General features: G+C 42.7%; 1 protein-coding gene across 1 annotated transcript; it reads right to left on the bottom strand.

The window, feature by feature from the left end:
- Positions 1-1,295: 1,295 nt before the first annotated feature.
- Positions 1,296-11,724, bottom strand: cxcl14 (chemokine (C-X-C motif) ligand 14). Its single transcript, XM_047354108.1, has 4 exons — positions 11,412-11,724; positions 10,241-10,346; positions 4,659-4,772; positions 1,296-2,500 (listed from the first exon to the last, which is right to left on the bottom strand). The coding sequence occupies exons 1-4, from the start codon at positions 11,473-11,475 to the stop codon at positions 2,485-2,487; spliced, it is 300 nt and encodes a 99-aa protein (XP_047210064.1). The 5' UTR covers positions 11,476-11,724; the 3' UTR covers positions 1,296-2,484.
- Between the last annotated feature and the right edge of the window lie 12,397 nt (positions 11,725-24,121).

Below are 24,121 nucleotides of genomic sequence, written 5' to 3'. Positions count from 1 at the left end.
GAGACATTCTGAGAAGAGAGTAATGTAAAAGTGGCTTAATAGACCTTCTACAGGGCAGAAAGTTTAACTGAAAAGCTGAGAAAGATGACTTGTTAACAAGAGCTGCATTTCATGCTTGGATGAACAGGTGGAATGCAGCCCTCATGTTTCCTATTCTTTTAAGTCAAAATGTAAACTGCAAAATCCCATTAATACTGTAAATACATGTTTTCTAAATGAAATGCAGGCCTTCAGTGCATACCATAAACATGTACTGTATTCATTTTAATATTTAATGCATTGGAATACATAAAATAAGGTTAATAACACAATTTGTCATGTTACATGAGCTTTTTTGCTGTGCCTAGATTTTACCTACAAAAATAAAAAATATGCACAGCCAGAATGTACCTTATTCTGTCATTTTATACACTTATCTTTATTCCTTTAGCCGTCATCTTTTTCCGCTTGTTGGCACATTAATATTCCTGAGACATAAAATGCTTAACAGTGCAGTTTTTCATCTCCATCTTACTGTCCTCGTTAGCAGATAGAGTTTGCCCAGTTGCCATGGAGACACTGAGACAATGAATAATTAATATTACGATAGTGACAGTTACTCACCAGAAGCGCCATAGGATTGGTGCCATATTCATCCACAGTAATGTAAGGCATGTCATAATAAATGTATTATTATGGTTGTTTAAATTTATCTTTATTTTCTATAAATGTTTGGGGTCTATACATACACAGAGACTTCGTATACCGTGTTTTTCCATTGGTGTGTAAACTTTAAATGGATATTTAATGATAAGCAAAATGTCCTTTGTCATAGTGCGCCACCTGGTGGAATAACTCGAGAATAGCACTGAATCATGCCAAACTCTTGACATCCTCTCATTTCTCACTCAAACTCCAGTTCTAGTTCTAGTTTCATTTAATTTTCAGTCAGCCATGGATATGACCCGCAATGAACTGCTAACACACTTTACTGTTGTTGTATTATTAAAGCTGTATTATTTGGCCAATCTCGACACACCTGTAAAATACCGATTACCGTCACGTTATATACAGTATATATATAGCACTGATGGCTACTGCATGCTTTCTAGTTAATATATAGACACACACACATATATATATATATATATATATGTGTGTTTGTATGTGAAATCTCTTTAATGGCAAGAAAACATCTTGGGGTTATATATATGAAACCATACTGAACCAGACTAATTACACAAATATGTGTCTTGTTTATGTTGTTTTGCATAAGGGCAGTGGCTATGAATCAAAAAAGCAAAACCTGTACTCTGTCTTGTTAACCAACAGCTAAGATTTAATAAAAAACTAAACAAAGCATAAAACAGGTATCGTGTTTGTTGGTGAAACCTGATTTGTGCTGCTGAGCTTCACTTTTAAAGAACCACACTGTTGCCCCATTATCACAGTCACTGTAAAATGTTGACATGTTGCCCTTCATACAGCATCTATGAACCCATAAAATGATCCCAAACTCAGGTTTACATTTCATTTTAGATCTTAGACACTTTAAACATTTACATATTTATTTTACCTCCTCAAATGATATAACAGACTAATAACAGGGTCATCACCTTGTTACCAGGGTGAAGACTGAACCTGAAGTTCTATCTGTTGTTAAAATAACAAAACCAACATAACTGAAGGACCTATGGATGCTCTTACCTAATAGTTATAAAAACAGTTTTGTATGAAATAACACATCATTACAGCTCTTGACCAAACAGAAGTATTTAGCAAATGTGGTCACTTTCTTTATACACTTTAGAATCAATATTTTGCATTAACTCACACACACACCTGTGTATGTAGCATGGCACTAATATTATTTATCTTGAGCTGAATCTATTTATGACCTGCAGATTAAATCAGAGAATATTATACAAACAAGTTGCTGGACCCTCATGCTTGTTGCACACAGATCTAACATGAACACAAACACACACGCACACACACACACACACACACACACACCGCCACAATGTCAGTATCAAATGTCAGTACTCCCTTCTACAAAAACAGTATTATTGAATTTGTTCTATTACTATGTTTCAACTCCAACATTTCACAGAGATCCTACATGTTGAGAGTCTGGACATATACCTCATCCCTCTACATGTACAGTTCTGTGTTTCCACATGAAGGTGTGCATGTTTCATCAGAATCTCCGACAGTCTTACGTTGGTAGAATCCTAAGAGGTAAAGTATCTGAGACGTTCCCTTAAATAACACCTGATTCATGCTGCTGAGGAGGCTGGAAACGTGAGTAATGTAACTAGATCGATGGGAGACTAAAACAAACCCATCAGGATAAATACAGACTACAGATACATTTTAATGTTCTCAACAAGTCTGAGGAAGAAGAAGAATAGCTTCACTGCAGGTCATTTCTTAATGGGACAGTTCTGGTGATGTCCTCGTCTGGTTTTGTCTCACTTGGTCCGTGTGTTCTGGAAACCAAGGTTAGGCTTCATAAACCCTGCACAGAAAAGCAAAGACAGTTAATCCCTCTGACTCCAAACAGTTTAACTTTGACTTCTGTTTGTTCTGCTTGGGGCTTCCTTTCAGTCTCGTTTTGAAGAGATTTTGTTTTGAACATGTCCTGTCTGGCAGAGCAGCATTCAGGATTGTTGTATGAGTGCCAAGAAGAAGCCCAATAGATTTACTTTTACAAGCAGAGCATTACAGCTTTCTCTATAATACTCTGCTTGGTATATAAAAAACTTTATTGGAAACTGCTTTGGGATTATTTCAAATGTAATGCACACACAGAGACAGAAACGAAAGGGAAAGAAAGAAGACAGAGGTTGGGCAAAGAGGAAAAAGGGAGAGAAGGAGGTAAGAATAAAGGAGAGAAGGAAGGATAGAGAGAATACAAGATAACATCCTAGAAGAGTGCTTCTACACATAGGAAGAGAGGGAGAAAGAATATATATTTGGCACAAAAAGATTAACAAGACCAGGGGAAAAGAAAAGGTTTGGTTCAAAATAAGATTCAAATTCACCTAAACATATAAAAACTGCATTTTGGGGGGTTAAACATTCACATATTCTATCTTTCCCCTCATTTTTATGATATCATATATAACAACCTGTACAATTATTGACACCTTTGTTAAAGATGTGTAAAATAAACCTATCCTTGATTGCATGAGCATAATCTCAAACAGAAACCAATGAGAAAATCCCAACCTTTAATAATAATAATTTCAAGGTTCAGCTAAAATAGCAGTTTAGGTTAAACGTTCTATCTTGCTTCTCATTCAGCACCTTCTACAGTTATTTACACGCCTTAATATGATGTTGAAAAAACATTCAAATAAATCCATCTTTGATGCATTAGCATAATATCAAGTTGAAAAACTAAATGGTTGTTTCAAGATGGCACGGCAGATGGCCGCCTCGGTATTGTGCTTGCTGTGACTTTGTGTGTTTTTCTGTCTGTACTGTAGTTTGCTGCTGTTTTATCTTTTATTACATTTCCTCCAGAGATTATATATTTATACTTTATGTCTGAATGCTATGGGGGCGCATGAAAACAAAGTCAAATTTCTTGTTTGTGAACACAAACTTGGCAAATAAAGCTGATTCTGAAAATGGATTTGTATTCAGCCCCCCGAGTCAGTACTTTGTAGGACCAAGTGCTGCAGTTCCAGCTGGAGGTCTTCTGGGGTTTGTCTCAGCTTTGAAGATTTACAAAATATTTTTTTTATAAAGTGGCTCTAGAAGAGATGGACAGCATCTGTAAAGATCAGTTTTAAAGTCTTTCCTCAGATTCTCAGTTGGATTTACTTTGATTAGGCCTTCTAGATGTTTTTCAGGGTGGTTGTCCTGCTGGAAGGTAACCTCCACCCCAGTCTCCTGTATTCTGTAGCCTTAAACAGGTTTTCTTCCAGGATTGTCCTGGATTTACCTCCTTTCATCTCCCCATCCACTCTGATCAGTTTCAGGACTTCTTATGGCTTTCTTCTTGCAGCTTTCTATAAAAGTGTGATTTGTGGAGATTCTTCACCTACACTGTGGATCTCCGCAGCTGTTCTAGAGTTACAAGGGGCTCTCCTTGCCAGCCTGTCAGTTTAGGTGGACGTCCATGTCTTGGTAGGTCTGCAGGTGGTCCATCCTCTCTCCAGGTTCAGATGATGGATTGAACAGAGCTCAGTGAGATGTTCAAAGCTCAGGGTATTGTTGTAGAACCTAACCTGCTATAAACGTCTCCACAATGTCCTCCCTGATTGTGTTCCTTGGTCTCCATGATGTTTGTTGCTCTCTGATGTTCTCTAAAAAAAAACCTCTGAGGCCAGAACCAGAACAGCTGAAGTTAGTCAGATTAAATCACACACAGCTGCACTCTGATTATAAGGGAGGTGACTTCTGAAGGCAAGTTGTTGAACTAGATTTTATTTAGGGGTATCATAATTAAGGAGGCTGAATACAAATACATGTTTGAAAAATATGAATTGTTTTTCTATTAACTTTAATAATAAATATTGATTTTATTTGTATATCTCTGAAACAATTATGTCCAATGAAAAGCAACCATTGCTTGGATGTTTGCAAAATTACAAATGAATACTTTAAATGCAATTTTACTGCAAAGGTACTACATTCCCTCCTGCTGTAAGCTACTGGGTTTCTACCTGTGCTTGTCCTTCCAGATGCGGAACCATTTAACCAGATTTTTGGTGCTCTGAAGTTTGGGATGAAGACAGTATTCCTGGCCCTTGAACCGAGACACGTTCTCCATCGTTACACTAGAGGGAGATACAGAAAGAATAAATCTGCATGTTAACGAGGAAAAACATGGTACTCAGAATGGGGGTTGTTTCTTTGCTCTGGTTTTTCATTAATCAAAATGCAAAGCCAGAGTAAGCATGTATCTCTGTGTTTTTTTAATGAAAGTTGAAGATCTGTGTGTGCATGCTCCCAAATTTCCCAAATGTTTAATGAAAATGAGCTAAAGTCCCTGAAAGCTGCTAGATCACAAAGCAGCCAGTGAGAAAACTATGGAGGCAGCACTGTGGGAGTCATGCAGCAATGGAACAGTTGTATTGGTTTGACCAAGAGAAGACCGAGATCACACGCAAGAGCAGATAGTTCTGTGGAGTGGAAAAAACTATTTGAAACCACATGAAAGCCATTGAAGCCCTGTGAATGGAGACTGGTCCTGCTGTAGCACACTTGACATGTTATGGCCCCAGATTTTAGACACCATTCTTTGGTGCCACAGATAACATTCCCACAGTTAAATGCCTTCTCGGTTTCAAAAGATCTGCCTGTACAACTTGGTCGTTTTCTTTGCAAGAAGGCAATATTATAGAGCTGCCACTTAAAAATGTGACATCTAAGCCCAGTGAATGAAATGTTGTGTCTGTAAGCTTCTACTCGAGGTAATGACAGAGACAGTCTGCCTGCATGTGGCATATTGAGTCCAACTGAATGTGGTGAAAACAGAATGCAGGGCCTCTCCATCTACTGACGGTGAGCCTCAGCAGACCATGAATGCTAAATGACTGCAGGATAAAGGACCTGACTCTTAAAGTCAGTCGCCATAAGAATCCGATTAAGGAGGGCTGCATCTATTTTCCTGCTCATTCAGTTGTCACTTTGTTTGGCTATTAAGGCTTCAGCAGCATAGCTGTGAGTGCTTTGTCGTTGCCTCTTTAAATATGTGGGGATGAACATTCATACACATGCCAGCTTGTGTATGCATACATGCCAGCACACCCAAATCTGCGAAGCTGCTCGACAGGGGAAACATTTAACCTCATTACTGCGTTAATTTGAGCTTTGGTTCCTGCTCATTATCATTCACCTGGGAGGCTGAGCACACTGGCCACAGAAACCCCGAGTGATAAGAAAAGGAGGGAGGATTGAAATAAAACTGGAGAAAGAAGATAAAATGTAAAAGATTTATAGGGAGGAGATGTATAGAAAATGAGTAAATGGAGAAAACAAGAGGAATTAAGGAGGAACAGGGACATTTGGAGCTGTGTTTGTTTGTGCTTTGGAGTTGCCGCTCAGCATGCCAAACTGAGAGCCGTGAGCCAAGCATCCAGAGAGGGGACTCTCATACTCATTTCTCCCCCGCTTTCATTCTTTCCATGGCTTTCCGGAGCCTGCTGAGGCTCATTTCTCACTGGGCTCTCACGGCTGGTGGCCCCATCTCATGCTAATAGAGGAGCCCTGAATGATGACTGCCTGGCAGGTAACACACACACACACACACACACACATACACATCCGTGTTTTACTATCTTTATGAGGACTTTTCGGTTACTTCCATTCATTTTCCTTGATTTTTAGTGCCTAATCCTAACCAGTTAATACCTAACCCTAACCCTAACAATAACTCAATTTATACCCTAGTCCTAAACCTAACCTCTGTCCCAAGAACGGAATTTGAAAAAGTGAGGACCAGAAAAATGTCCTCACTTTGTCAAAATGTCCTCACTTTGCGATAAAAATACAAAAAATGGTTCTCACTCAGCAACAAGTACAAGAACACACACACACACACACACACTAATAATCCTTGGAGCTGTGTGGTACTTTCAATGTAATCACACTTGATTTTTTACTTTATGTGTGACTATATATTTAGAAAGATCACTTCAGCTCCACACTGATTACCACTTTCTAGAGAAGTCATGTAGCTTTTAGTTTTTAGGAGTTTTATCCTCCTGTGACATTGTTGAGAAACCCTTTTTTTTTTTGCTTTTTGCCATTATTAGGTAATAATTTCTCACCAAAATACTTTAGCATTATTATTAGTTAATTTTAGATTTATCATTCATTCATTTGTTTATTTATATGCATGGGTTGTCTCTCCAGGTACTCCTGCTTTCTCCCAGACTCTGAAAACATGACTTTTATGTTAATTGGTCTCTCTAAATTGCCCTTAGCTATGAGTAGGTGTGCAGGGTTGTTTTTTCCTGTGTGTCTCTGTGTTGTCCTCTGATGGACTGGCGATCTGTCCAGGGTTTAACCCGCCTCCCACCTAAAGACCGCTGGAGATTAGCACAGCCCCCCACCAACACTGCATGGTGACATAGCAATAGATGGGTTGGTGGATGTTCATTTATATTATTATGCTTTCTTTTCAGTTCTTTGTTTCTTTGTGTTTCCGACCCTACTCTCAACTGATACCAGAATCACATTCTGAGGTTAAAACTTTAGTTAAAGTATTTTAAAATCATGGACACTAAATTTTGCAGAGGCCAGAAAAGCCTGTTTTAACACGTGGAATCAGTTGAGTTTTAGTGTTCTGTTTACAGATACAAAATAACTGGTAAAAATATGTAAAAAGCCTGGGTCAAGATTGGCCTTTTTTCATTTCCAAAGTTGTGGGTTTGATTTCAGCTTCCTCCCCTGGGCATGGCACTTGACCCCAAGTTGCCAATCTGAGCATCAGTGTATGATTGTGTGAGAGCGATTGAGTAAACGCTAGAATAGAATTGGATTCTATTTATTCCATGGGTAAAAATAGTCCGCTGAGGGAAAGTTGTTTGTACCCTAAACAATCCATTTAAAACAAACATAACTGAAGCATATTTTATTTTATTCTTTACCTTTTTAAATTGACCAGTTTCTGGGAACCTTTAATTAGTAATCTGCCAAATCCTGTTACTATGGGTATTCATATGACGTGACACCGAGGGCCATAGAGGCGACTGTGGCTCAGTAGGAACAGTAGTCGTCTTGCAATCAGAAGGTTGTGGGTTTGATTCCAGTTTCCTCCTGCCATATGTCGATGTGCCCCTAGGCAAGGCACTTAACCTCAAGTTGCCTACCGATCTGTGTATTGGTGTATGAATGTGTGAGAGTGCGATTGGGTGAATGTGGCTCTAGTGTAAAGCGCTTTGAGCGGTCTGTAGGACTGGAAAAGCGCTATATAAGTTCAGTCCATTCACCATTTCTTTATGTTTCCACTGCACACAGTGAGGGAGATAGTTATGGACATCTCCGAAGCTCGCTGTTAGAAACCTGCAGCAAAGAGTAGTATCTTACATACTCTCTATAGTAACTGCTGTCGTCATGTCAGGAAAAGCCTTTCTTGTCCTACCATCACAAATATAAACTATACTGGGACCTTAACTGGACCGGTGAACTTTGTTCAGATCAGACTCAGGTTGAGATTTTCAGCAACAAACTCTCCAGGTGGGCCTGCAGTGAAACTAATGATGAAGTTATGGAAAAGCACCTCATGCCCACTGTGAAGTACAGTAGAGGATCTATAATGCTGTGGGCCTATTTCTCACCCAATGTCCCTGGGCACCTTGACACAGTGAACAGCATCATAAACTATTTGAAACACAGGGAGGTTTGAACATTTGAAAATGGAAAATGAGTTGTCTTTAGGTCTCTTCTGTAGGATACATACGGCCAACATCAGTACAGAACTGGTTCAGCAGACACAAAATTAACTTTCTTCTATAATCAACTCAGTCTTCAGACTTAAAGCCTGTAGATAAAACTTGTGAGCTCAGCTGAAGAGGAGATCAGAGAGGTACCGGCAATCTGGACCATCAGGAGAGATTGAGCTAAGATCCCTCTTTCTCTGTTTACTCCAAACTTGGTAAAAGTCATAGGACACTAAGTGCTGTCCTGTTGTCCAGAAGGCAGCGGCTCAAAGTCTTGACAGCTGGGGTGTTAATAACCATGCCAATATGACTTTATTTTAAAATAATTATTTCCTAATAAGGAATTTTCCCAACTGACTAAGTTTAATTTTCAGGTTTTGTGCACGTCTTCACCGGTGCTGCCAATAATTTTCCCTCCAACTGTTGCGACTTGAAACATGGACTTGCAGAATCTTAATAACTCTGAAGAGGATCGAATCTTTCCTAAATCAGAACTCAGTTCCAAGCCTCTGCTGCAGTAACATTTTTAATAAAAGCCCCAAAGTCTTCTCAAGCTTTTTGGTTTTTTATGCTACACCAAGATTTGCAGTGGCCACAATATGGCAGTTTCTTACAAAGCTTTCTGCAGGAGCTCCTGCTGGGTAGATGTTTCACGCATGTTGAACCCAGACAAGCTGCTCCCTGCTGTTACCGAGCGTTTGTTTAGATGTGACTGTAATTTGGCAGCAGGTGGCAGCAGAGTTTATGACTTAAACAGGAACCACTGACTCCCTGGAGGCTGACATAACAATCCCATGTGCTGTGCCTTCACACACGGATCCAATGTCACATTTTCAACTTGTGATACTTTTCCATCATTTCAACTTACAGAAATAGACAGCCCGCTATAGCAAACCAGTGAATGTATGTAAGTTTGTGTGTATTTGTGCTGCTGGTTTCTGTGTAATGTGCAGAATGGGAGACTGTCATCATCAGGAAGGTTCAGGCTGCATTCCACCTTGGCTCAAGTTGAATATAATAACTGCCTGTTTGCTTCAGCTGTGATTTCATGGGTGGAGGGTCAGATAGCAGGGAGGCAGTGGGTGGACAGATCAAATACACAGTCAGGAATTCAAGATAAGACCTCAGAGAGAGGGGGACTCCACGATCTGGCAAACAGAGCAGCAATCTGCTTTTTTATGTCAAGTGTCCAAACACTGTTTAGTTGGTTTTGTAATCCCTCATTTTAGTAGCTGAATTAGATCAATTAGTTAAGTTATGTTGAATTACTATTCTGGAAAGATCTGGAGATCTGTGCCTTCATCCTCCTGGTGACATTTGTGTCTGATAAAGCCCCACCCACTGGAAGTGGGCGTGGTTCATTCATTTTCACCAGGTATGGTGCCTGAGGTATGCAGAAACTGTTGGCTCCTTTAAATCAGGAGTTAAAACAAACGGCAGCTTAACTTTATCGGCTCATTTCATAATATCTTTCTTATTTATTGTATTCAAACTTTAACATGTCTTTTTTTATTTTTATTGTTATTTTAAACATATTTCTTGCTTTTAATGTCATCTTCATGATTAATAAAGATGATAATGACATATCAATAAACAATACTTTAATAATTCCTATGAAACCAACAGATTTATTTTCTGTAATCTAAATTGTAGTTGCCTGAAGCATACATTTGTTGATCAGCTGCTGAAGGTGTAACTTATATTTACTCTTACACAAAACAAGCAGAAATGAGAAGTTATAGACAAAAGTCGTAGATGATAAGAAGATAGGGAGGGGAATCACTGTAAGAAACCTGGAAAACAAAAAGAGAAAAAGCAAAAACTCCCTCAGAGTGACAATAGTTGTGTGAATAACTCACAATATCATCTTCTCTTGGCAGAAGGGATGTTTGGGTTTGATCTCCAGCTTCTGCACATCCTTATATCTGATCTTTGGTCCTTTTCTGGTGCACCTGCACTTATAGGCTGTTGAGAAATGTACAACACATGTTAGCAGGAGTTCTGTTCACCTCTTTGAAAGTAGCGCTGTAATAACCTTGTAACACAGAGAGATGTTGAACTGACTGTAAAGTTAATGCTTGGAGATCTGAGATCAGCCAGTTCCACGTTAATCTTTGTGTTACACTCTTATGGCTTCAGTTCTTATTGTTACATCTGGCAACGCATTGAAATGTTCCTTTAGTTTGAATAAATATCGTCTGTGAGGGTTGATTTCAACTCTGGAAAGCTAAGCAGACTTTGTTGCATTCATATAACTTCCTATCTCCTAAACATGTAGCATCTTTTTCTATAAAACATTTTGTTTCAAAGACGCGCTGCATGCACAGATAACCCACTGCTACTTATTGACACATTTCTTGAGTAACTACACATTCAACTTTACACCCAGCTCCAGCTGTCCGGTCACCACTCTGGTGCTGGCGAATAAAGAAGCAGAGAAAATTGGTTTTGCTGTATATCTGGGATGACCCAGATAGTCCAAGGTTTCCCTTCATCCATCAGCTGCTATCAGCGCTGACCTCTGGGCCACTAAATCTGTCAGAAAGCTCTCACTGCAGCCAGCGCTGAGCACACTCACACAGGACAATAAATGCCAGCAAACACACAAAAGTTAATATTGACTGGAGAGAAGCAGCTCCCACAGACAAACAGGCACAAATGGATGTTTACATCGCTCTGAAAAAAAGCCTTGTTTGCTTTACTTTTCAAGCCACTGAAAGATGCCAGTTAGAGCCCATGAAACCAATCAAAGGCAAATAAATAAATTTTAAAAACTCTGTTGAGCAAAAATGTGTTTCATAAAAACATTTAGATACTTTTGATGCATTTGTTTCCTGCTCTGCCTCCGATGTAATGAATTCTGAGGTCAACTTCAACGATTTAATCAGACTTGGGTTTTGCATTTCGTTCCTCTAGATTTCCTATCAGGAAGAAAAACTAAACAGCAGAAGACAGTTACATCACCACAGTTCCAGCGCCAAGCAGACAATTTCAATAAATTCATCACAGAAATAAAACAACAAAGGTTACCTTCCGCACTCAGGAAGTGTAGGATGACCACTAACAGGAGTAGTGCAACTTTGCACCGATGCATGACTTACAACAGATGTTTTTTTAAAAGTTCCAAAAACTGGACCTCTTATCGGTCTTCAGGATACAACACGCACTGAGAAAGGTATTAGTGGGTGTTGATGAAGTCCACTTGGAGTGGCTGACGAACCGCACAACTGAACGGGGACTCCGAGGAAAGGTTTTCCGCCTGTTTGGAGTCGCTTTGAACTCCGTCTGTGTGTCCTGCAAGCTTGGATGCGTCTCCAACTCTCCTGTCACTCCGTCTGGAGGGCTGAGCCCGTCTTTAAAAAGCTCCACGCTGCCTCTGCTCATTAACATGCAGGGCCAAGCAGCGAATCAAACACTTGTGGCCTGTGAGGGAGAGGCTGCCTAAGGCTGGGACGGAGGGAGGAAGGGAGGGAGGGCAAAGGCAGCCTCAGATCATGAATTCTCTGTTTAGGTTGGAAAATAACCATAAAACTCTGTATCACAGTTGTTGAATTTATACTGAAACGCTTTAGAGCAAAGCTAAACATCAGGCTAAACATTAAGAGACAGTTTCAAAAATAAAAGAATCCTTCCTGTTTTATACAAGTCAAAGGTTCCCGCCACAGTTGTGTTCTTTTCAGTATTGTTCAAGGTATTAAAACCAGAATTGAGTAATTAAGTATATATTTACACAACAAAACTGAACAATTTACAAAGTTTTTCTAAAGTATGCCCCTCCCAACACACTAATCTGTGTGTTTTCAGGATGATGTAACGGCTCTGGCTGGGTCAATTTACCTTGAATTCATACCGACTGCCACTTCATCCATCCATCCATCCATTGTCTTTTACCTATCTGGGATCAGGGTTCAAGGGGTAAATGGTCTCATATCCTTCTCTCCAGCTCATTGTGGAGGATCCCAAGATGTCCCCAGGCCAGAAAGGATATGTAGGTCTTTCCAAGAGGTCCTGCCCTATGGCCTATTCCAAGTGGGACTTGTGCGGAATGCCTCCAGAAAACATCCTGATCAGAAAGTCAAACCACCTCAAGTGACACTTGAGGTGGTTTGAACGAGCTGGTCTGGACAGGCTTCAACTGTCACAGGGTGTATGCGGACACTGGAAGGTAAAAGTAAGTGAACAGAGGTGGGTCCAACAAGGGAGTCGATGACATACAGACCAATGTACCTGGGAGACAGTTTCCTGGACAGGAATTTCAGCGGAATGTCTCGTGCAGCGAGCTGGACCTTCTGAGCGGGGTGGTACTACGGGGCAGGAGTGCGTCGTCTGTCCGCATAACGCTTGTTCTGAGGTGCGGTGCGGTGAAGCGCCCTGACGGTGGATTCCCAAATCCGCCAGCATTTGCTGACATGATGTCGGACTGATGGAACAGCAATGTCAGCCTCTTCCGAAGGAAAAAGTGGAGGTTGGTATCCCAAAGAGATCTCAAAAGTAGTGCGACTGGTTACCGTTGAGACAGGTGGGTGCTCCATTTTGTGGGATTTGCTGAGGCAACACATTGCAGAGCTGACTCTAGTTCCTGGTTGAGGCGCTTGACCTGGCCGTTGGACTGGGGGTGGTGGCCCGAGGTCAGCGCCACTTTAGCCCCCAGGGCAGCGCAGAAATGTCTCCAGACCTGGGAGGTGAACTGGGGCCCCCAGTCTGACAGCAGGTTTAGAGGGTTGCCATGGAGGCGAAAAACATGCTTGACCATCAGCATGGCGGTCTGGAGAGCCGAAGGTAACTTCCGGAGGGGAACCAGGTGGCAGGCCTTGGGGAACCAGTCGACCATCGTCAGGATTGTAGTCATCCTGTGGGAGTTCCGCAGACCCGTGACGAAGTCCAGGGTGACGTGGGACCAGGGTCGCCCGGGGACACAGAGCGGCTGGAGCGAGCCTGCTGAAGGTTTATTTGACGACTTGCTTGTAGCGCATGTGGTGCAGGCGTTAATATACACTCTGATGTCTCTATGTAGCAAGGGCCACCAGAAGCATCTGGAAACCACGGCAATGGTTTGGCTGACTCCTGGATGAATAGAGAACTTGGCTGAGGGAAACCATTTGATCAGCCGAGGCCACACTGTGGCAGGTATGTAGGTCCGTCCAGGGGGCACCTTTCCTGGCCCCGGGTCATCCATAGGGCTCGCAGCACCAGGTCCTCTATCTCCCAGCTTAGGGACCCAATTGTACAGCTGGGCGGCAAGATTGGGACTGTTTGTTTCTCAGAGTCCTCGGGATCGAACTGGCGGGACAGAGCGTCAGGTTTAAACCCGGTCTGAAAGAGATAGACAAATTAAAACGGGAAAAGAAAAGTGACCAACATGACTGCCGTGGAATTAGGCACTTAGCTGATTGGATATAAGATAGATTTTTGTGATCTGTCCAAACCAGCACAGCGCCCTCCAGCCGGTGCCGCCACTCCTCCAGGGCCAACTTGATGGCTAAGAGCTCCCTGTCCCCTACATCATAGTTGCGCTCGGCGGAGGACAGGCGGCAGGAAGGCGTTACGGAAATCTAACTTAGTGAAAATAGTGGCCCCATGAACGGGCTCAAAGGCCGAAGCTAAAAGTGGCAATGGATATTAATTCTTTACAGTAATAGAATTTAGGCCTCTATAATCAATACAGGGACGTAATGTTCCATCCTTCTTACCTACGAAAAAGAAACCTGCTCCAAGGAGAGAGGAGGAGGGTTGGATAATACCTGCCGCCAGGGACTCGGCAATGTACCTCTCCATTACCTGCCTCTCAGGCCGAGAGATCTTATAAAACCAGCTAGCGGGTAATGGGGCACCGGGAAGGAGCTCTATGGTGCAGTCGTAGGGGTGGGGGGACGGTAGTGACAGGGCCCTGGACTTACTAAACACCAGCTTAAGGTCACGGTAATCAGAGGGGACCTGGGCCAAATCCGGAGGTTCCTCCGCCTCACCCTCCTCTACATGTGGTCTAGGGAAAACGGCAGACTTAAAGTCAGGAAAAAAGACATCTTTCAGACCAGGTGTCAACTTGCAGCTCAGCTCAACGTAAGTGAGGGTTGTGGAGCTGCAGCCACTGAAACCCAAGCACTAAGGAGCTCTGAGTAATAGGAAATACAAAATATTCAATTCAATTCAATTCAGTTTATTTATATAGCGCCAATTCACAACACATGTTGTCTCAAGGCTCTTCACAAAAGTCAAGTACATACAGGGGTTGGACAATGAAACTGAAACACCTGGTTTTAGACCACAATAATTTATTAGTATGGTGTAGGGCCTCCTTTTGCGGCCAATACAGCGTCAATTCGTCTTGGGAATGACATATAGAAGTCCTGCACAGTGGTCAGAGGGATTTTAAGCCATTCTTCTTGCAGGATAGTGACCAGGTCACTACGTGATACTGGTGGAGGAAAACGTTTCCTGACTCGCTCCTCCAAAACACCCCAAAGTGGCTCAATAATATTTAGATCTGGTGACTGTGCAGGCCATGGGAGATGTTCAACTTTCATGTTCATCAGACCAATCTTTCACCAGTCTTGCTGTGTGTATTGGTGCATTGTCATCCTGATACACGGCACCGCCTTCAGGATACAATGTTTGAACCATTGGATGCACATGGTCCTCAAGAATGGTTCGGTAGTCCTTAGCAGTGACGCGCCCATCTAGCACAAGTATTGGGCCAAGAGAATGCCATGATATGGCAGCCCAAACCATCACTGATCCAACCCCATGCTTCACTCTGGGCATGCAACAGTCTGGGTGGTACGCTTCTTTGGGGCTTCTCCACACCGTAACTCTCCTGGATGTGGGGAAAACAGTAAAGGTGGACTCATCAGAGAACAATACATGTTTCACATTGTCCACAGCCCAAGATTTGCGCTCCTTGCACCATTGAAACCAACGTTTGGCATTGGCATGAGTGACCAAAGGTTTGGCTATAGCAGCCCGGCCGTGTATATTGACCCTGTGGAGCTCCTGAAGGACAGTTCTGGTGGAAACAGGAGAGTTGAGGTGCACATTTAATTCTGCCGTGATTTGGGCAGCCGTGGTTTTATGTTTTTTGGATACAATCCGGGTTCGCACCCGAACATCCCTTTCAGACAGCTTCCTCTTGCGTCCACAGTTAATCCTGTTGGATGTGGTTCGTTCTTCTTGGTGGTATTCGGACATTACCGCCGGGCTGCCGGGGGAGGCCAGACCAAACCACCGAGTGCCAGAGCCCGGCCACCCAAGAATGGGCCACATGTAGGGGCACCAAGTAAAATAATAAACTGATAAAGTTTGTCCGTCTAGAGCCCACTGACGGTCATTGTTATACTAAAAACCACAAGGATTGGGATACCTCTCTCTGTCAGACTGATTATAACCATTGGAAAAGAGAAAGGGTCATACAGGTAGCAGAAATGGAGGGTGTGTTTGCACCTCAACCATAACTGAGCCGGTTTAGGCTAAACCTAACTCCCCTTTACTCCAACCAACAGGGAGAGAAGAAGATGGAGGTAAAAAATAAGGAAGATAGCTCAGGATAAACTAAGCCACTCTAACTATAAGCTTTATCAAAAAGGAAAGTTTTAAGCCTAGCCTTAAAAGTAGACAGGGTGTCTGCCTCACGGACTAAAACTGGGAGCTGGTTCCACAGGAGAGGAGCCTGATAACTAAAGGATCTGCCTCCCATTCTACTTCTAGAGACTCTAGGAACCACCAGTAAACCTGCAGTCTGAGAACAAAGTGCTCTGTTAGGAACATATGGACCAATCAGATCTCTGATGTATGATGGAGCTAGATCATTAAGGGCTTTATATGTGAGGAGGAGAATTTTAAATTCTATTCTGGATTTAACAGGGAGCCAATGAAGGGAAGCTAAAATAGGAGAAATATGATCTCTCTTTTTAATTTTCAACAGAACTCTTGCTGCAGCATTTTGAATCAGCTGAAGGCTTTTAACTGCATTTTGTGGGCATCCTGATAGTATGAATTACAATAGTCGAGCCTTGAAGTAACAAATGCATGGACTAGTTTTTCAGCTATTTGCCTGCTATTTACACTACTGGAGGAGTATAAGAAAGCAGTCGGCCAGCACTTCTACGCCTGAGTGTAGCCTAATGTGGTAACAAATACTGGCCATACAACAATAAGTTTTTCAATGCTTCAGAAAACTATAGTAACCCTCGTCATTTCTGTGTTCCTCTCTAGGCTCCGCTGCAGATCTGTTCTGGTTCAACTGACTCCTCATTTGAACTGCTTCACAAGCTTCAAGATTTCAAGAAAAGTTTTGGATTCCATTTCAGCTGGCTGCTACTGGCTCTCCTACCTCCTGTCTTCTAGCTCAACCAACCCTGTCCATCCTCCAACGTTTACTCATCTCCAAGCCCGGCATATGGAGCCTCAGTAGGTGAGCTGCCTTCAGAGAAACCTCACCGCTGCACACTGAGTGAAGGATCAAGAGGAAAATCAATTCAGGCACCTCTGTGGTCATCTTCCGTCCCAGCTCCGACCCCCTCCATGCAAGATCAACATCACTCAGTAAGCCTGAAGATGCCTTCTGAAGGAAGTCTGTTTTTGTTCTCCATCAACACACCCAACCTTCTCTCCATACAGTCGGTGTATCCAGTTCCAGTTCCCAGTCCACATTCACCTTCTGTAAATAAATTAACTTTCCTCTGTCTCCTGAGTGTTCTCTGCATGTGGATCAAATTTGTTAAAGCAATAACAGGATATTTCTAATTTTGGTAATGTTCTGGAGGTGAAAAATGGAAATCCTAGAAACCTGTTTAATATGGGATTTAAATGACATGTCCTGGTCAAAAATAACACCAAGGTTTTTTACTTTATTACCGGAGGTCAATTTAATGCCATCCAGGTTAAGTGATTGACTAAGCAGTTTCTTTTTTAAAGACCAAAGATGACAACTTCTGTCTTGTCTGAATTTAGAAGCAGAAAATTTAAAGTCATCCAAGTTTCATTGATTGCACATTGCACCAGTAAGAGCAGAGTGTGAAGGTTCAATTAGCAGGGTAAGAGCACAGTTTTGCTCAAAATACTGAAATGCACACAACATTATGGGTGATATACCAGAGTTCAAAAGAGGACAAATTGTTGGTGCACGTCTTGCTGGCGCATCTGTGACCAAGACAGCAAGTCTTTGTGATGTATCAAGAGCCACGGTATCCAGGGTAATGTCAGCATACCACCAAGAAGGACGAACCACATCCAACAGGATTAACTGTGGACGCAAGAGGAAGCTGTCTGAAAGGGATGTTCGGGTGCTAACCCGGATTGTATCCAAAAAACATAAAACCACGGCTGCCCAAATCACGGCAGAATTAAATGTGCACCTCAACTCTCCTGTTTCCACCAGAACTGTCCGTCGGGATCTCCACAGGGTCAATATACACGGCTGGGCTGCTATAGCCAAACCTTTGGTCACTCATGCCAATGCCAAACGCCGGTTACAATGGTGCAAGGAGCGCAAATCTTGGACTGTGGACAATGTGAAACATGTATTGTTCTCTGATGAGTCCACCTTTACTGTTTTCCCCACATCCGGGAGAGTTACGGTGTGGAGAAGCCCCAAAGAAGCGTACCACCCAGACTGTTGCATGCCCAGAGTGAAGCTTGGGGGTGGATCAGTGATGGTTTGGGCTGCCATATCATGGCATTCCCTTGGCCCAATACTTGTGCTAGATGGGCGCGTCACTGCCAAGGACTACCGAACCATTCTTGAGGACTAAATATTATTGAGCCACTTTGGGGTGTTTTGGAGGAGCGAGTCAGGAACGTTTTCCTCCACCACTATCACGTAGTGACCTGGCCACTATCCTGCAAGAAGAATGGCTTAAAATCCCTCTGACCACTGGGCAGGACTTGTATATGTCATTAACAAGACGAATTGATGCTGTATTGGAGGCCGTTCGCCACACTAATAAATTATTGTGGTCTAAAACCAGGTGTTTCAGTTTCATTGTCCAACCCCTGTATATATATATATTTATATATATATATGTAGTAAAGCGAATTGGCTCAAGTACTGAACCCTGTGGTACTCCACAATTAACCCTGGAGTTTAAAGATGACTTATCATTTACATGAACAAACTGGAGTCTGTCAGACAAATAAGATTTAAACCAGCCTAGCGCTGTTCCCCAGATCCCTACAGCATATTCCAGCCTTTCTAAGAGAATATTATGATTGACTGTATCAAATGCGGCACTGAGATCTAAGAGGACAAGTACAGACACAAGTCCATTATCTGAGGCCATAAGAATATCATTAGTGACTTTCAGCAGAGCTGTTTCAGTGCTATGATGAGCTCTGAAACCTGACTGAAACTCAAACAGGCCATTGCTGTGTAAATGCTCACACATTTGATTAGCAACAATTTTCTCAAGAATTTTAGATAAGAATAGAAAATTGGATATAGGTCTGTAATGTTTCAAGTCATCTCGATCAAGCGAAGGTTTCTTAAGTAAAGGTTTAATTACAGCTACCTTAAAACCTTGTGGTACATATCCATTTACTAAGGATAGTGTTACTTCATAACACTATCAACAAGAGAATCAATTTGTGAAGGGGGAGAAACAAAATTATTGCCCTCCACTGTATTTTTCTGTGATAATGAGGAAATTAAAAGTGGAAAAGATTCTTTAAAGGTTGTTACAGCATTGTCTGATAATGATCTACTATAATGACATTTTCTTTCAGGTGTAGAGTACTCGGTTAAATTAAACTCAAAGGTTATTAAGAAATGGTCAGACAGGACAGGGTTATGAGAAAATATGATGTATTTACACTCAATGCCATATGTCAGCACAAGGTCCAGAGAATGAAGACAAAGGTGGGTAGTTTTGTTAATGTTTTGAGCAAAGCCAACTGAGTCTAAGATAACATTAAACGCTATATTTAGGCTATCACTTTCAGTGTCAACATGAATGTTAAAATCCCCCACTATAATAACCTTATCTTTACTTAACACTAAATCACATAAAAGGTCTGAAAACTGATCTAAAAATTGAGAGTAAGGGCCTGGTGGGCGGTACAAAACAACAAACAGAAGAGGTTTTAGTGCTTTGCAATTTGGATGAGGAAAACTAAGGATTAAATATTCAAAAGAGTTGTAGCTATTGATTGGTCTGGGACCAGTCAATAAATCGGACTGAAAGATGGTTGCTACTCCTCCTCCTCGCCCAGTATTTCAAGGAATGTGAAAATTTAAATAATTAGTAGGAGTTGACTCATTTATAGTAACATAATCCTCTTGCTGCAGCCAGGTTTCTGTGAGGCAAAATAAATCAACCTGATTGTCACAAATCAGGTCATTAACTAGCAAACTCTTTGAAGAGAGAGATCTTATGTTCAGTAAGTCACATTTAATTGTTTTATTTTTCTTTTTAGTCTGAGTTGTGTTTATTTTTATGAGATTTTCATGATTTCCTCCTTTTAGATTATTTCAGAATCAGAATCAGAAAAGCTTTATTGCCAAGTACGTTTTTGGACATACAAGGAATTTGTTTTGGCGTAGTTGGTGCAATACAATACAATCTTTTTCCTGCTCTCGGTGGAGGTGGACGCTTTTTCTCTGTCTCCCGCACCCCTCCCATATCTGCCCTGCTTCAGCTCTGTGTCTTGTCTTTTTTTTGGAGCCTCTTTTTGCACATCTTCCAAATTCTTCCAAAATATGGATTTGGTCAGCTGGTCTCTCAATGCAATTGATCAAATTTTCTCGACGAGAAGACAGGGGTCGGGAGAGCCCACTTGCCCGGACGGGACATTTTTCTCCGGATACACGATGGACTCCTGGCAGAAGTGGAGGATTGTGTGTCTGTCGATAATGTCAGTTGAGGATGTGGAAGATGTGTATATAATTGGATGTTTGACATCAGGATTTCTGCTTTTTGGAGTCAGCGGTTACCTGGCATATCGAGAAATTCGGAGAATGTCAGCAGCTGTTCTGGCCATTGTAAGGCTGCCTGGCATGTGTGATGGGATCTTCAGAGCGATCAACACTCAGACTGAGATGTTACGTGAGCTGAATCGCAGACTGGATGTGATCCTTACACAGGATCGCAGGCAGGTTGCGGTTCCTGGACTCAGGGGTGAAATGGGATACATCTTGGAGAAAGTTGTTCGCTCGGATCTGGCAGAAAGACCAGGAATTTGGCTGTTTGGATTCACCTTTGAGAAGAACCAGTGAGATCCTCAAGGCTGACGGAAAATTAAGAGTCAGCCTAACCCAAATAATTGTTGTTTTTCTGAACCTGGCTCCCCTGCCTTGATGGCTGGTTATTTTCAACTTCTCCTGGAAGTTATGTAAACATGACGCTCTGCTCCCTCTGCCCCCTCCCTTCCCTGAGGACATCTGTGGACCCGCTCAGAACTGTGTGGCCGGTTGATGTACATTCCAACGAACCATCAAGGACAATGGCCTCTGGGACAGTGCTTCATGGACTTACTTGCACACACTCACTTGCACACACACACATGCTCAAGATAAACATTTGCACTCCTCACACCACCTTCACTGTTCCCGGCATGATGTTGTTTTGTCAACTTGTTGCTTCTTTGTGCTGAGGTTTTTTTGCAATCTCAAACTGTATCCTGCTAAGGATAAAGTGTGAAATATGATTTTTTTTCCCTCTACTTACCTAATGTGGCCTCTTTTCTCATCTAGCAAGGGCAGCGCCTGTGAGTGGGCAGCAAAGCCTCGGTGACCCGTCCCCCCATTGTCTTGTGTCATGATGTATGTTTGGATGGGTTGTACTGGAATTCTAATTTCCCCTCGGGGATCAATAAAGTATCTTTGAATTGAATTTGAATTGAAATTAAACAGTATAAACATATCTACAATATAATATAAATATACAGGTCCTTCTCAAAATATTAGCATATTGTGATAAAGTTCCATAATGTCATGATGAAAATTTAACATTCATATATTTTAGATTCATTGCACACTAACTGAAATATTTCAGGTCTTTTATTGTCTTAATACGGATGATTTTGGCATACAGCTCATGAAAACCCAAAATTCCTATCTCACAAAATTAGCATATCATTAAAAGGGTCTCTAAACGAGCTATGGACCTAATCATCTGAATCAACGAGTTAACTCTAAACACCTGCAAAAAATTCCTGAGACCTTTAAAACTCCCAGCCTGGTTCATCACTCAAAACCCCAATCATGGGTAAGACTGCCGACCTGACTACTGTCCAGAAGGCCACTATTGACACCCTCAAGCAAGAGGGTAAGAAACAAAGAAATTTCTGAACGAATAGGCTGTTCCCAGAGTGCTGTATCAAGGCACCTCAGTGGGAAGTCTGTGGGAAGGAAAAAGTGTGGCAGAAAACGCTGCACAACGAGAAGAGGTGACCGGACCCTGAGGAAGATTGTGGAGAAGGGCCGATTCCAGACCTTGGGGGACCTGCGGAAGCAGTGGACTGAGTCTGGAGTAGAAACATCCAGAGCCACCGTGCACAGGCGTGTGCAGGAAATGGGCTACAGGTGCCGCATTCCCCAGGTCAAGCCACTTTTGAACCAGAAACAGCGGCAGAAGCGCCTGACCTGGGCTACAGAGAAGCAGCACTGGACTGTTGCTCAGTGGTCCAAAGTACTTTTTTCGGATGAAAGCAAATTCTGCATGTCATTTGGAAATCAAGGTGCCAGAGACTGGAGGAAGACTGGGGAGAAGGAAATGCCAAAATGCCAGAAGTCCAGTGTCAAGTACCCACAGTCAGTGATGGTCTGGGGTGCCGTGTCAGCTGCTGGTGTTGGTCCACTGTGTTTTATCAAGGGCAGGGTCAATGCAGCTAGCTATCAGGAGATTTTGGAGCATTTCATGCTTCCATCTGCTGAAAAGCTTTATGGAGATGAAGATTTCATTTTTCAGCACGACCTGGCACCTGCTCACAGTGCCAAAACCACTGGTAAATGGTTTACTGACCATGGTATCACTGTGCTCAATTGGCCTGCCAACTCTCTTGACCTGAACCCCATAGAGAATCTGTGGGATATTGTGAAGAGAACGTTGAGAGACTCAAGACCCAACACTCTGGATGAGCTAAAGGCCGCTATCGAAACATCCTGGGCCTCCATAAGACCTCAGCAGTGCCACAGGCTGATTGCCTCCATGCCACACCGCATTGAAGCAGTCATTTCTGCAAAAGGATTCCCAACCAAGTATTGAGTGCATAACTGTACATGATTATTTGAAGGTTGACGTTTTTTGTAATAAAAACACTTTTCTTTTATTGGTCGGATGAAATATGCTAATATTGTGAGATAGGAATTTTGGGTTTTCATGAACTGTATGCCAAAATCATCCGTATTAAGACAATAAAAGACCTGAAATATTTCAGTTCGTGTGCAATGAATCTAAAATATATGAATGTTAAATTTTCATCATGACATTATGGAAAATAATGAACTTTATCACAATATGCTAATATTTTGAGAAGGACCTGTATGTGCACAGTTTTAAGTGAGTGAGAGTAAATGTAGAGCAGTATAGGATGCCAGAGCGGTACAACAGTGCACGTGATCATTGTGCAAGTAAAGCAGGAGTCCAAGCTGAGCATTAATGTAACGCATAGAGTTGCAGGTTACAGGTGTCCTGTCAGCAAAAAAGGGGGGTGTGGGGGAAAGGGAGAGTGTCAGGGTGGTTTCTGGGCTTTGTTAATCAGACTGGTGGCAGATGGGGAAAAAACTGTTCTTGTGGCGTGAGGTTTTGGTCCGGATGGACCGCAGCCTCCTGCCAGAGGGGAGAGTCTCAAAGAGTTTGTGACCAGGGTGGGAGGGATCAGCCAGAATCTTCCCTGCCCGCTTCAGGGTCCTGGAGGTGTACAGTTCTTGGACCGACAGTAGACTGCAGCCAATCACCTTCTCAGCAGACCGAATGACACGCTGCAGCCTGCCCTTATCCTTGGCTGTAGCAGCGGCGTACCAGATGGTGATGGAGGAGGTGAGGATGGATTCAATGATGGCTGTGTAGAAGTGCATCATCACAGTCTTTGGCAGGTTGAATTTCTTCAGCTGCCGCAGGAAGAACATCCTCTGCTGGGCTTTCTTGATGAGGGAGCTGATGTTCGGCTCCCACTTGAGATCCTGGGAGATGATGGTTCCCAGGAAGCGGAAAGATTCCACAGTGTCAATTGTGGAGTCACAGAGGGTGATGGGGGCAGGTGGGGCTGGGTTCGGCCTGAAGTCCACAACCATCTCCACTGTCTTTACAACGTTGAGCTCAAGGTTGTTCTGGCTGCACCAGTCAAACAGATGGTCCACCTCCCATCTGTACGCGGACTCGTCACCATCAGAGATGAGTCCGATCAGGGTGGTGTCGTCCGCAAACTTCAGAAGCTTGACAGACTGGTGACTGGAGGTGCAGCTGTTGGTGTACAGGGAGAAGAGCAGAGGAGAGAGCTTCTCCTGGAGCAGAGCTGGGACGATGGTGTTGAAGGCAGAGCTGAAATCCACAAACAGGATCCTGGCGTAGGTTCCTGTGGAGTCCAGGTGCCGGAGAATGAAGTGAAGGGCTAAGTTGACTGCATCATCTACAGACCTGTTGGCTCTGTAGGCAAACTGCAGGGGGTCCAGGAGGGGGTCGGTGATGTCTTTTAGGTGTGAGAGCACAAGGCGCTCAAAGGACTTCATCACCACAGAGGTCAGGGCGACGGGTCTGAAGTCATTAAGCCCTGTGGTCCTTGGCTTCTTGGGAACAGGGACGATGGTGGAG

The sequence above is a fragment of the Girardinichthys multiradiatus genome, chromosome 23 (assembly GCF_021462225.1).
Source record: "Girardinichthys multiradiatus isolate DD_20200921_A chromosome 23, DD_fGirMul_XY1, whole genome shotgun sequence".
Taxonomy (NCBI): domain Eukaryota; kingdom Metazoa; phylum Chordata; class Actinopteri; order Cyprinodontiformes; family Goodeidae; genus Girardinichthys; species Girardinichthys multiradiatus.
This window is presented reverse-complemented; position numbering and strand designations above follow the sequence as displayed.